The sequence below is a fragment of the Camponotus floridanus genome, unplaced genomic scaffold (assembly GCF_003227725.1).
Source record: "Camponotus floridanus strain SB8 unplaced genomic scaffold, Cflo_v7.5 scaffold48, whole genome shotgun sequence".
NCBI lineage: Eukaryota > Metazoa > Arthropoda > Insecta > Hymenoptera > Formicidae > Camponotus > Camponotus floridanus.
This window is the reverse complement of record NW_020229636.1, coordinates 751,311-765,121: the sequence shown is the minus strand read 5'-3', so window position 1 is coordinate 765,121 and position 13,811 is coordinate 751,311. Positions and strand designations below refer to the sequence as shown.

Below are 13,811 nucleotides of genomic sequence, written 5' to 3'. Positions count from 1 at the left end.
AACTCCGAGATTTTCCGTCCTGCTCGGCTGTCACTCGTCCGTCCCCGCCGTACTCTCTCTCTCGCTCACTCCCTCTTTCTCATTTCGGAGTGTCAGGAAGGAGGTCGTGGCACGGAGAGGGTGCACGATGTGGAGGCAGGAGAGAGTGAGAGGCTTTATCGACCCGCGACAGGGCCGGTTAAGAGGAGAGAACCCGGTGACTTCGGAAAATTGAGATTTTTATTTGAAGTGACAAACAATGGAGAACCTATGAGAAGGGAAAGTTGCTGAAGAACTTCATTTTAGTTACACAAATTTTTGATATATTTTGACGTAAATGTAAAGTTTCAAAAGGCTCAAGAATTTTATTGCTGCAGAAGTTATTTAAAATTGTTTTGAAGAGTAATTGAATTGTGCTTTATGTAAAGAAAAATTTTCATGCAGTAGTTATTTAAAATTGTTTTGAAGAGTAATTGAATTGTGCTTTATGTAAAGAAAAATTTTCATTTCAAAAGAAGCAATTATAGAATGGTATAATATACCATCTAAAATAATCTTTATATAATCATATTAATATTAATAAATGTTCCTTTTTATTTTTTGAAAATAACAATTTTAGAAAGTAATATGTGATATAATACAATACTTTCTAAAATGATTCACATTTATATAATATTAATTTCAACAAAGTGAATTTTCTTGGAGATATCATTTCTAAAGTTTAGCTTGTCAGAGTTGTTCCTGAAGTTTTGCTTCTTTCTATTTTTGACTCCTAATTTTTTATTTAACCATTTTTCTCGATGTTCTTGTTGAAAAAAAGTCGATTCCGAATCTGTCAAGCTAAAATATCTTACATTATCTCTTCTGCGATAAAGCGCAATTATCAAGATAAAATAATTGTTTTCTAATACTTTTTATACAGATTTTATACGTCATATTATGATAAAATCATCAGTTGTAATATAATTTTAATTTTACCTCAGGCTAAATTAAATTGTGTGTCGTGTTATAAATAGTTTATAAATATAAAGCATTGCAAATAATATTACGAAGCTAAACATAACTATTAGGAACCTATTCAAAGTAGTATACGTGATGTTCTTGATATATGTCGTGATACGGATGGGTGACATATTTTAATTAATGAGGAATACATTAAAATAATTGCTGGTAAAAACCACGCCTAACGTAAAAACTCGCGAGACTCTATTTTCAAGATTACAAACCGACCCGATTTTGTGGTAGATTCCATTTCCTTCCTCTTCTGCAATAACATTTGTAAATAAGATTATAAAATTACATCACAACGAAATACTCGAGAATTTTATAACAAAAATATTTATTTTATGAAATTTTAATTTTTCTCAAGTTTTCCGATTTTTAAACTTGTTAGTGTACTACTTTCAATTAATACATAATTGCATGCACATTTATCCTTCATGTTGTTTTTTTTAATAAGAATAAAAATTTTATTTTTCACCAAGAAAAATATTCTCAAGTTTAAAGGGCACATATATGTATATATATATATATATATATATATATATATGTATATATATATATGTATATATAAAATATGTATGTAGATGATAAGTCTAATAACAGGGATAACGTGTAACTCCTACATTCATTTGCTTTTGCGCACCAGTAATTCTAGACCTTACCGAATTAATTAATTAATTATTTTTTTGCAACATTTCTCTATAAAAAAACTATAATAGATAAATTAACGACGTAAAATATACAAGAAGTATTATTAATCATTTATTAAATTTTAAATTTAATTATATGTATATTCTTTCTTCCGATCTTAACTGTTTCATGAAACGGAACAATTTAGCATTTACATACAATGTAAATAAATATTTAAATGTACTTATTTTAGATGTTTAAAAAAATATATTATATAGCATTTACATATGTTGTTAATATATAATGTAAGTATTAAATTGCTTTAATATTTTAATTAAGAGAAACTTCAAATTTAATTTTAAACCAAATTCGTTAATTATTCCTTAAAATATTTTTTTTTGATAAGTTTCTTATATAAAACCGCACACCTTGATAGCATATATTTTGATATCTTATCAACGTATAATAATACTGCAACCTTGTGCTTACGTGAACATCCGTTGTTCTGGATAACAGTTGTTAACCTATTATCAATGATGCAGTTTCGAAAGGCATATAAATTCAACAAATAGAATAAAATATTAAAATGAATTACTTAAAAAGATTTGCAATTATGCCACAAAGCATGTATGAAGAAGCAGTATAAATATGCCTCTTATATATTCGCGATGAGCTAAAGTATTAGAGAATTCTAGAAATTTTTTAAAACATAATTCTCTTAGAATTGTAGCTTATATATCTTTTATATACAATATAATTACATTTTCCTGATACAGTTTATAGTTTCAAGAATTAATTTTTTCGCTTAAATTTTTTTTATAGTTTATAGTTTATAGTTTATAGTTTATAGTTTTATAGTTTATAGTTTATAGTTTCAAGAATTAATTTTTTCGCTTAAATTTTTTTTTAGGAGTATATATTTAATCGAGTGGAAAATGAGAATGTAACATTTGAATACGAATACGATCATTCACGAAAGCAAGTATTTGACATATCATTTCCTTACATATACAATATAATTTATTATATATAAAATTCTGTATATTCTATATAAATTCTGTTATAAAATTCATTATTTATTTAAATTTATATCCGACATTTTCTACATTATCCTACTTGATCGATAATGTAAATATCACTATTATTGGCATTAGAAAATTTATCGACAGGATGTACTTTTATTTTCTGCCATTTTCTTTAAGAATGGACCTATTCTTTTTAGCTACACTGCTGCACTAGTGCAATTAGTTAGAGTGAAAGAAAGTATGTTTGTCTCTTTCTAATTTATTGCACTAGTGTAGCAGTGCAGCTAAAAAGAACAGATCCAATTCTCTTCCACTTTTCTGACAATAAGTAATAGGCAAAGATTCTTTTATATGCATTTCCTATAAACACAATAAAAATTAACTGATTACGAGTAATCTGTAAAACCATGTTTACAAGCCTACAATGTCGTATTGAGGAAGGACAATTTAATATTTAATAATAATAATTTTAATAAATTAGCCGAATTCGTGTTATACTGTGTGCGTGATTATATGTTAACAAAATATTAATTCTCTAAGGCATACTATGTATATTAAAAATTCTTAATTTTCAAATTGAGAATGCTACTGCTACATTTCTAGATACGACCATTGAATTGGTCGACCTGATACGACCAGAGAGAAACCTGAGAGCGGCCACCTCGCTTTAACGGGTATATTGTCCTAATGCACTCCCTGACAAAGTGGACGTCAACTAAATCCATTACAGTCGATAATAATACATGGTTCGTGTCTGAGCTATGGTTCATGTCCAAGCTATGGAGTGACCCCAAAAGTGATACTCCCTCTATGGACATTCAAAACATGGACATGAACTACAAAGTCAATGTCCATGAATGTTCTCAGAGGGTAATATATAATTGCACAATTTCTGGTTTTGTTCCGTGCTATGTGCACGAAATGCCGGTAGCACCAGTGCTATATAACAATTAAATACTTATGTGTGTAAATTGATAATAAATAAATTATTCAATCGCGACAGATACTGTAATATTCAAAGATGAAATAAATATTTTTCAAAATAAATTGGTAAATAATACGGCTCTATATATTTATCTCTATATATAACATGATAATTAAGTAAAGAGCATTAAGAGCCCACAAAACGCGGATGACAATGCGTAAATTATTTCGAACATTAATTGTTCGCGAAATTTTTTTTTTTTTTTTTTTTAAATGCGTTATTAGGAGAACATGATTTGTAAAGAGGTCATCAACGCATCTTCGACCTCCTCGCAAAATATATTCTCCTGATAATATAAAATAATAAGAAACGAATTTTCGAAAATTTTCACGCTTACGTTATTAGGAGAACATGATTTGTAAAGAGGTCATCAACGCATCTTCGACCTCCTCGCAAAATATATTCTCCTGATAATATAAAATAATAAGAAACGAATTTTCGAAAATTTTCACGCTTGCGTTATTAGGAGAACATGATTTGTAAAGAGGTCATCAACGCATCATCGACCTCCTCGCAAAATATATTCTCCTGATAATATCAAATAATAAGAAACGAATTTTCGAAAATTTTCACGCTTGCGTTATTAGGAGAACATGATTTGTAAAGAGGTCATCAACGCATCATCGACCTCTTCGCACAATATATTCTCCTGATCATATAAATTATAAGAAACGAATTTTCGAAAATTTTCGCGCTTGCGTTATTAGGAGAACATGATTTGTAAAGAGGTCATCAACGCATGTTCGACCTCCTCGCAAAATATATTCTCCTGATAATATAAAATAATAAGAAACGAATTTTCGAAAATTTTCACGCTTGCGTTATTAGGAGAACATGATTTGTAAAGAGGTCATCAACGCATCATCGACCTCTTCGCACAATATATTCTCCTGATCATATAAATTATAAGAAACGAATTTTCGAAAATTTTCGCGCTTGCGTTATTAGGAGAACATGATTTGTAAAGAGGTCATCAACGCATCATCGACCTCCTCGCACAATATATTCTCCTGATAATATAAATTATAAGAAACGAATTTTCGAAAATTTTCACGCTTGCGTTATTAGGAGAACATGATTTGTAAAGAGGTCCATCAACGCATCATCGACCTCCTCGCAAAATATATTCTCCTGATAATATAAAATAATAAGAAACGAATATATTGTGCGAGAAGGTCGATGATGCGTTGATGACCTCTTTACAAATCATGTTCTCCTAATAACGCAAGCGCGAAAATTTTCGAAAATTCGTTTCTTATAATTTATAATTTATAATTTATAATTTATATGATCAGGAGAATATATTTTGCGAGGAGGTCGATGATGCGTTGATGACCTCTTTACAAATCATGTTCTCCTAATAACGCAAATGTGAAAATTTTCGAAAATTCGTTTCTTATAATTTATATGATCAGGAGAATATATTTTGCGAAGAGGTCGATGATGCATTGATGACCTCTTTACAAATCATGTTCTCCTAATAACGCAAGCGTGAAAATTTTCGAAAATTCGTTTCTTATTATTTTGTATTATCAGGAGAATATATTTTGCGAGGAGGTCGATGATGCGTTGATGACCTCTTTACAAATCATGTTCTCCTAATAACGCAAGCGTGAAAATTTTCGAAAATTCGTTTCTTATAATTTATATTATCAGGAGAATATATTGTGCGAGGAGGTCGATGATGCGTTGATGACCTCTTTACAAATCATGTTCTCCAAATAACGCAAGCGCGAAAATTTTCGAAAATTCGTTTCTTATAATTTATATTATCAGGAGAATATATTGTGCGAGGAGGTCGATGATGCGTTGATCACCTCTTTACAAATCATGTTCTCCTAATAACGCAAACGCGAAAATTTTCGAAAATTCGTTTCTTATAATTTATATTATCAGGAGAATATATTTTGCGAGGAGGTCGATGATGCGTTGATCACCTCTTTACAAATCATGTTCTCCTAATAACGCAAACGTGAAAATTTTCGAAAATTCGTTTCTTATTATTTTATATTATCAGAAGAATATATTTTGCGAGGAGGTCGATGATGCGTTGATCACCTTTTTACAAATCATGTTCTTCTAATAACGCAAGCGCGAAAATTTTCGAAAATTTGTTTCTTATAATTTATATTATCAGGAGAATATATTGTGCGAGGAGGTCGATGATGCGTTGATGATCTCTTTACAAATCATGTTCTCCTAATAACGCAAACGCGAAAATTTTCGAAAATTCGTTTCTTATAATTTATATTATCAGGAGAATATATTGTGCGAGGAGGTCGATGATGCGTTGATGATCTCTTTACAAATCATGTTCTCCTAATAACGCAAACGTGAAAATTTTCGAAAATTCGTTTCTTATAATTTATATTATCAGGAGAATATATTGTGCGAGGAGGTCGATGATGCGTTGATCACCTCTTTACAAATCATGTTCTCCTAATAACGCAAGCGCGAAAATTTTCGAAAATTCGTTTCTTATAATTTATATTATCAGGAGAATATATTGTGCGAGGAGGTCGATGATGCGTTGATCACCTCTTTACAAATCATGTTCTCCTAATAACGCAAGCGCGAAAATTTTCGAAAATTCGTTTCTTATAATTTATATTATCAGGAGAATATATTGTGCGAGGAGGTCGATGATGCGTTGATCACCTCTTTACAAATCATGTTCTCCTAATAACGCAAACGCGAAAATTTTCGAAAATTCGTTTCTTATTATTTTATATTATCAGGAGAATATATTGTGCGAGGAGGTCGATGATGCGTTGATGATCTCTTTACAAATCATGTTCTTCTAATAACGCAAGCGCGAAAATTTTCGAAAATTTGTTTCTTATAATTTATATTATCAGGAGAATATATTGTGCGAGGAGGTCGATGATGCGTTGATGATCTCTTTACAAATCATGTTCTCCTAATAACGCAAACGCGAAAATTTTCGAAAATTCGTTTCTTATAATTTATATTATCAGGAGAATATATTGTGCGAGGAGGTCGATGATGCGTTGATGATCTCTTTACAAATCATGTTCTCCTAATAACGCAAACGCGAAAATTTTCGAAAATTCGTTTCTTATAATTTATATTATCAGGAGAATATATTTTGCGAGGAGGTCGATGATGCGTTGATGACCTCTTTACAAATCATGTTCTCCTAATAACGCAAGGGCGAAAATTTTAGAAAATTCGTTTCTTATTATCTTATATTATCAGGAGAATATATTTTGCGAGGAGGTCGATGATGCGTTGATGACCTCTTTACAAATCATGTTCTCCTAATAACGCAAGGGCGAAAATTTTAGAAAATTCGTTTCTTATTATCTTATATTATCAGGAGAATATATTTTGCGAGGAGGTCGATGATGCGTTGATGACCTCTTTACAAATCATGTTCTCCTAATAACGCAAGCGTGAAAATTTTCGAAAATTCGTTTCTTATTATTTATATTATCAGGAGAATATATTTTGCGCGGAGGTCGATGATGCGTTGATGACCTCTTTACAAATCATGTTCTCCTAATAACGCAAGCGTGAAAATTTTCGAAAATTCGTTTCTTATAATTTATATTATCAGGAGAATATATTTTGCGCGGAGGTCGATGATGCGTTGATGACCTCTTTACAAATCATGTTCTCCTAATAACGCAAGCGTGAAAATTTTCGAAAATTCGTTTCTTATAATTTATATTATCAGGAGAATATATTGTGCGAGGAGGTCGATGATGCGTTGATGACCTCTTTACAAATCATGTTCTCCTAATAACGCAAACGCGAAAATTTTCGAAAATTCGTTTCTTATAATTTATATTATCAGGAGAATATATTTTGCGAGGAGGTCGATGATGCGTTGATGACCTCTTTACAAATCATGTTCTCCTAATAACGCAAGCGCGAAAATTTTCGAAAATTCGTTTCTTCTAATTTATATGATCAGAAGAATATATTGTGCGAAGCGGTCGATGATGCGTTGATGACCTCTTTACAAATCATGTTCTCCTAATAACGCAAGCGTGAAAATTTTCAAAAATTCGTTTCTTATTATTTTATATTATCAGGAGAATATATTTTGCGAGGAGGTCGATGATGCGTTGATGACCTCTTTACAAATCATGTTCTCCTAATAACGCAAGCGTGAAAATTTTGGAAAATTCGTTTCTTATTATTTTATATTATCAGGAGAATATATTTTGCGAGGAGGTCGATGATGCGTTGATGACCTCTTTACAAATCATGTTCTCCTAATAACGCAAGCGTGAAAATTTTCGAAAATTCGTTTCTTATAATTTATATTATCAGGAGAATATATTGTGCGAGGAGGTCGATGATGCGTTGATGACCTCTTTACAAATCATGTTCTCCTAATAACGCAAGCGCGAAAATTTTCGAAAATTCGTTTCTCATAATTTATATGATCAGGAGAATATATTGTGCGAAGAGGTCGATGGTGCGTTGATGACCTCTTTACAAATCATGTTCTCCTAATAACGCATTTAAAAAAAAAAAAAAAAAAAAAAATTTCGCGAACAATTAATGTTCGAAATAATTTACGCATTGCCATCCGCGTTTTGTGGGCTCTTAATGCTCTTTACTTAATTATCATGTTGATAAATATATAGAGCCGTATTATTTACCAATTTATTTTGAAAAATATTTATTTCATTTTTGAATATTACAATATCTGTCGCGATTGAATAATTTATTTATTATCAATTTACACACATAAATATTTAATTGTTATATAGCACTGGTGCTACCGGCATTTCGTGCACATAGCACGGAACAAAACCAGAAATTGTGCAATTATATATTACCCTCTGAGAACATTCATGGACATTGACTTTGTAGTTCATGTTCATGTTTTGAATGTCCATAGAGGGAGTATCACTTTTGGGGTCTCTCCATAGTTTGGACATGAACCATAGCTCAGACACGAACCATGTATTATTATCGATTGTAATGGATTTAGTTGACGTCCACTTTGTCAGGGAGCGCATTAGGACAATATACCCGTTAAAGCCATAGTTAAAGCGAGGTGGCCGCTCTCAGGTTTCTCTCTGATACGACGTAGTGTGGATCGTGTGTCACCAGCCTAACGGGGATTCACTAGTTTTATGAGTTTATATCGAAGACAAAGGAGGTAACTCTATATCAAGTATTATATATAGTGAGAGACGAGAAGTGTGTAGAAGTAGAGTGAGAGTCGTAAAGAAAAGACCACAGTAAAGATAGTAACGGGCTCGTAAATAACTATTGTTATATCATAAATTGTTGGCGAGGGTATTGTGCTGAAATTGTGTGTATAGATACTTAAAAAAAAAACGTAGTAAGTAAGATACATATAAGCTCTTGTTAAAAACGAACATATTTGATATAAAATTCCTGTAACTCTCGTTTTGATACGAGTGACGATTACAGAATTTTGAACCTTGTACTTTTTTTCTGTCTGTGTTGCCGAGAAATAAGATAATAAAATAAGATATTTCACTATTCTATGGAATCAATGTAATAAACTATGTATTAAAATTTCTCTTATTATTTCAAATAGTACATGTGACATACATATTTCACAGAATTTTGAAAAAATTCAGAAAAAAGATGCTTTCTTAAAAATTTATTTTTTTGTTTCTCTTTCTATCTTTTTCTTAAATATGATTTTATAAAACTAAATAATATTATATATCCACAGGCTCCATTAAAATTTATTTCACTCAATATATATTTTATTTTTGAAATATATGTGAATTACGTTGTGAATTACTAGAAACATTTTTTTGGTATAAAGCAGTGTGCAGTTATTACAAAGAAATGGGTATTTTTCATTACTGTATTTATATTTTTGCAAATAATATATTTTTAAAAACAAGTTTTAAACAACTATAATTAAAATTATATTACAGGTAATTCTAAAAGTAAAAGTGAACACAATAATTCAAGTACAAACTCGAGGCCAACAGAATTTCCTAATTCCAAAGCAAAAGAAAATTCCTTTCACTCTCCTTTGTATCATGAACCACAGGCAAATACCTCAAAGATCAATAATCCATATAATTATGGAATATACAAAACTGTCAACGAAAAAAAAACACAAGATTTATTTCATGAATTTGATAAATCTCATAACTTAATATATAATGACACAGTTAATATTCAACCCAAATTTATGACAAAGACTTACATCATTAAAGAAGAACATGATAATAAAAATCAAATAATTTACTTGAAAAATAAGTCTGCAATTGCAACTGCACCACCTACAATGTCTACAAAAAATGACTTTATGACAGAATGGTTTTCATGGAAAAATGAATTTCTCACATACATGAAATCAATTGATCAAACAGAGACAAATAAACAAACATGGGGTATGATGCTTTTAAATCGTATGGGTCCTGTTGGCCAAGAAATTTCTAGAAGTTTCACATTTGATAAGGATTATACTGAACAAGATATAGATACATTGTTAAAAAAATTTGATTTCTATTGTATATTTGGAGGTAGAAAAAGAGGAGTTGATGAAGATATTGATAAATATGTCAATGACTTAATGGTATGTTAGTGTGAATATTATTTTTACAAATCTGTTTCTCATTTATTTCTCTGTTAAAATTGTTTTATCGTAGTTAAGTCATTTTTGAATCATATGTAATTCTAGAGGTGAAATTCACTAAACTATATAAAATTCTATTCTTATTTTTTCAAGTGCTATTTTTTTATCAGTTTTTACAAGGAGAATTATAACTTGTTCTAGTTCTTAAAATCATTCTAAGTGATTGGAAGTATATTCTCTTTTTCTTTATTTTTGACATTAATATAAAATGATTAAAATATTAAAGTGTTAAGTACAATTTATCATATTTTCGTTTTATATTTTCCATGAAACATAATTAACGTATTTACTGTAAAAACTTATTAATAGGTTTTTTTTCTTAGGTAATGGCATCGAAACATATGACTAATACAGATAAAGTAGTGAAAGAGAAAATTCTGATGGAAATAGATAAAAGTAGATTTATTAGAAAAGCAGAAAGTTTAATTTTGGGATTCTCATTTCGATCAAGCATACAATCATTAACTGTAAAAGAGATGACATATATTTGGATGTCATATGAGAATGCAAACTTCAAGCGAACTGAAGAAATCCAAGAATTTTTAATTAAAAACTGCCATAATTGTGGAAGAACACATGAAATAAATAATTGTCGTGCTCGTGGAAAACGATGTAATAAATGCGGTAATGAAAATCACTATTGGACAAGATGTCCATCTCAATTTATTGTTAATTGCTTATATTGTGGTGAAGGTCATTTTGTCCGAGAATGTCCTGCTTATATGAATGAATGTAATAGATGTAATAGAACAAATCACTTCTCATGGAAATGTTCAATTCCAAAAGTTTTAAATTGTAATTACTGTGGTTTAACACATATCGCCTCTAAATCTGCATGCCCTGCAGTAAATACTGTATGCACTAGATGCAACAGAAGAGGACATGTACCAATCAAATGCTACAAAAAAAATTGAATATATATTTATACAACAATTTAAGAATATCACAGAATACACTGTGCTTTTTCCATTGTAATATTGGTAAACCAAAAAGTTTGATATAAAAATTTTATAAAATAGCATACGTTGTTAAATATTACTCTATATATTATCATACTTTTATTTTTCTGATGATAGTAAATGAATAGGATGACATTCATTTCTTCTGTAATCTTTTAAAGAATATAAAGAGTTAATAAATACATAATTAAAATAAATACATTATTTTGACAAAAATAAATATTTTCTTCTCTTTTTCTAGGCTTTAATATTTGAGAATTAAATACTGTATAATTTAATAAAAATATATATGTATGTATTATTATTATATTATACATAATATATATATATATATATATATATATATATATATATATATATATATATTATAAAATATTCTTTTCACTACAGATTTTTCGATGAGTTCACGTTTTTTTCCCCAATGGAACTATCAAAAAAAAAAAGATTTTCCATTGAAAAAATACTGAATTTTTCGATAGTTTTTAATATTGTGTTTACAATTTTGAATTTAAAGTTTATTTACAATTCATTTTTAACTGAAGAATATGACTTTGTTTTTTTTTTATTTATTTCTCTGAAGTTTAGTGTCTAAAAATCTTATCTTGGAGAAGTAATAAAAAAATTAATATATTCATATAGATGATACAAAGTATTACATGAAGCTTTTTCGGATTTTTTTTTCAATCAAATATGATGTCAGTCAATCAAATATGATGTCAGCATCAATGTGGCAACGCTGTTTCAAGTATATAGTTCAGTTATCAAGCTCTACAGCATATATAGTGTTCTTTTGTTTCATTACTATCAGTCTTCAGTCTTCAGTCTTCGATAAGCAGAGAATGTATCAATAAAGCCAGTTCGACATAGAGAGCAAAGAAACTATTACTTTCAAGTATAGGTCATTTTATCGATTAGTTCGGAAAAAAACAATTATATATGACATATAATTACTTTAATGCCGGTTTATTATAAACTTGAATATTAAGATATTTATGAGATACACAGCAATAAAAAAATAAAATATCTTTGAAAATATGGGTAAGTGACAATTTTTTGCTTCTTTTATATGTATATCAATATATTATGTGTGTATATATATATACATATATTGTATATTTTTATTATTACTGTTATATATATTATTACACTATATTATATATTCTATATTTTATATTATTTTATCAGAAATATTTAACAAAATGTCAAACTTTCCACCATTGAGTGACACACAAAAAAATATTAGTAGAAGTTGGTGCGCTTGGAAGCAAGCTTTTTTATCTTTTCTCCAGAAAGAAGATGCTAATGAAATATATAAAACTCAATGGTCAGTCATCTTATTAATGGTGATTGGTCCGCTTGGAGAACAAGCATATAAAGATTTTCCTTCTTGCAATGCTTCTCAGGTGCAAGATTTAAAAACATTACTATCCTATTTTGATTTATATTTTATTTTTGGCTCTAAAAAAAAAAAGGAAGATGAAAACATTGAAAACTATATTGATAACTTAATGGTAAATTGATGTTTATATTTATTATAAATTGATTTCTCTATATAAATCAAATTTCTTTTTATATGATATGCATATTATTAAAGTATAATCCAACTAGCTTCAAAGCTAGTTTTATTCACAAATATTAATGTTCCTTTTGTATGATATACTTAATTTGTAATAAATTGTAATATTATAAAAATGTTAGGCAAATTATTGAACTAAGTGATAATATTTTGTTCTCTATTTAAATATTTCTGAAATATAACATAAAAATTTTATAATTTTTATAAATTATTAGTGCTCTGAAATAGATATAGTTATATTTCACATTGGTTTGAATTTATGTATGTTTCTCTCTTATAGCTTGTTGCGATTGCAAGCAATCATGGTGATCCTGTGAATATTGTAAAGGAAAAAATTATACACGATATTAAAAATTACAATTTCACAGGAAAGGCTATGCTTTATATACAGTCTAAAGGAGAGAACTTGATATCGTATTTGCAATTATCGGATCTTCATACAATTACTTTGTTTTGGAAACAATGCGAAACATTGATGTTAAAAAAGAACTGTGAAAATGTCCCTAATCAGGATTCACAAGAGTTCTCTCTTAATCCACAATCAGCTGAAATGAAATGTATTCGTTGCGGTACTTGCCATAGCAGAAACGATTGTCCAGCACATGGGGTGCGATGTAACAACTGTAAGGGATATAATCATTTTACAGATTATTGTAAGGTAAAATATGTGTCTAACTGTACCAAATGTGGAACACATCATATTCAGTCACGTTGTCTCGCTTTTGGCGAAATATGTACGAATTGTGGTAAACCAAACCATTTCTCATGGTTGTGCCAAGTACCTGTTGTGAAAAATTGTGTTAGATGTGGTAAAGACCATGCTGTATCCATGTGTCCAGCCCAAGGTCAAATATGCGTCCTATGTAATAAACCTAATCACTTAAAAGAAAAATGTTTGAGCAAGAATAATATATAATATTATTCTATTTTGGAAGTTCAAACAGTGATAGTATATAAGTTACTTACATTGGCTTCTCTAATATTAACGATAAATTTTTTACCTTATCTGGAATCGATTTTTAAGTAGAACTTTAAACTTCAC

General features: G+C 29.2%; 2 protein-coding genes across 3 annotated transcripts; both read left to right on the top strand.

The window, feature by feature from the left end:
* Positions 1 to 8,628: 8,628 nt before the first annotated feature.
* LOC105249308 lies at positions 8,629 to 11,250 on the top strand. Of its 2 annotated transcripts, none has more exons than XM_011254673.2 (4): positions 8,629 to 8,764; positions 9,314 to 9,436; positions 9,525 to 10,174; positions 10,558 to 11,250. In XM_011254673.2, exons 2-4 carry the CDS (start codon positions 9,433 to 9,435, stop codon positions 11,146 to 11,148), a joined length of 1,245 nt encoding a protein of 414 aa, XP_011252975.1. In that variant the 5' UTR covers positions 8,629 to 8,764; positions 9,314 to 9,432; the 3' UTR covers positions 11,149 to 11,250. The 2 variants fall into 2 exon arrangements, with proteins under 2 accessions (XP_011252975.1, XP_011252974.1); XM_011254672.2 differs by having other exon boundaries at positions 8,629 to 8,950.
* Positions 11,251 to 12,199: 949 nt separating this feature from the next.
* On the top strand, positions 12,200 to 13,811 carry LOC105249307. The gene is made up of 3 exons (XM_011254671.3): positions 12,200 to 12,231; positions 12,379 to 12,704; positions 13,050 to 13,811. The coding sequence occupies exons 1-3, from the start codon at positions 12,228 to 12,230 to the stop codon at positions 13,683 to 13,685; spliced, it is 966 nt and encodes a 321-aa protein (XP_011252973.1). The 5' UTR covers positions 12,200 to 12,227; the 3' UTR covers positions 13,686 to 13,811.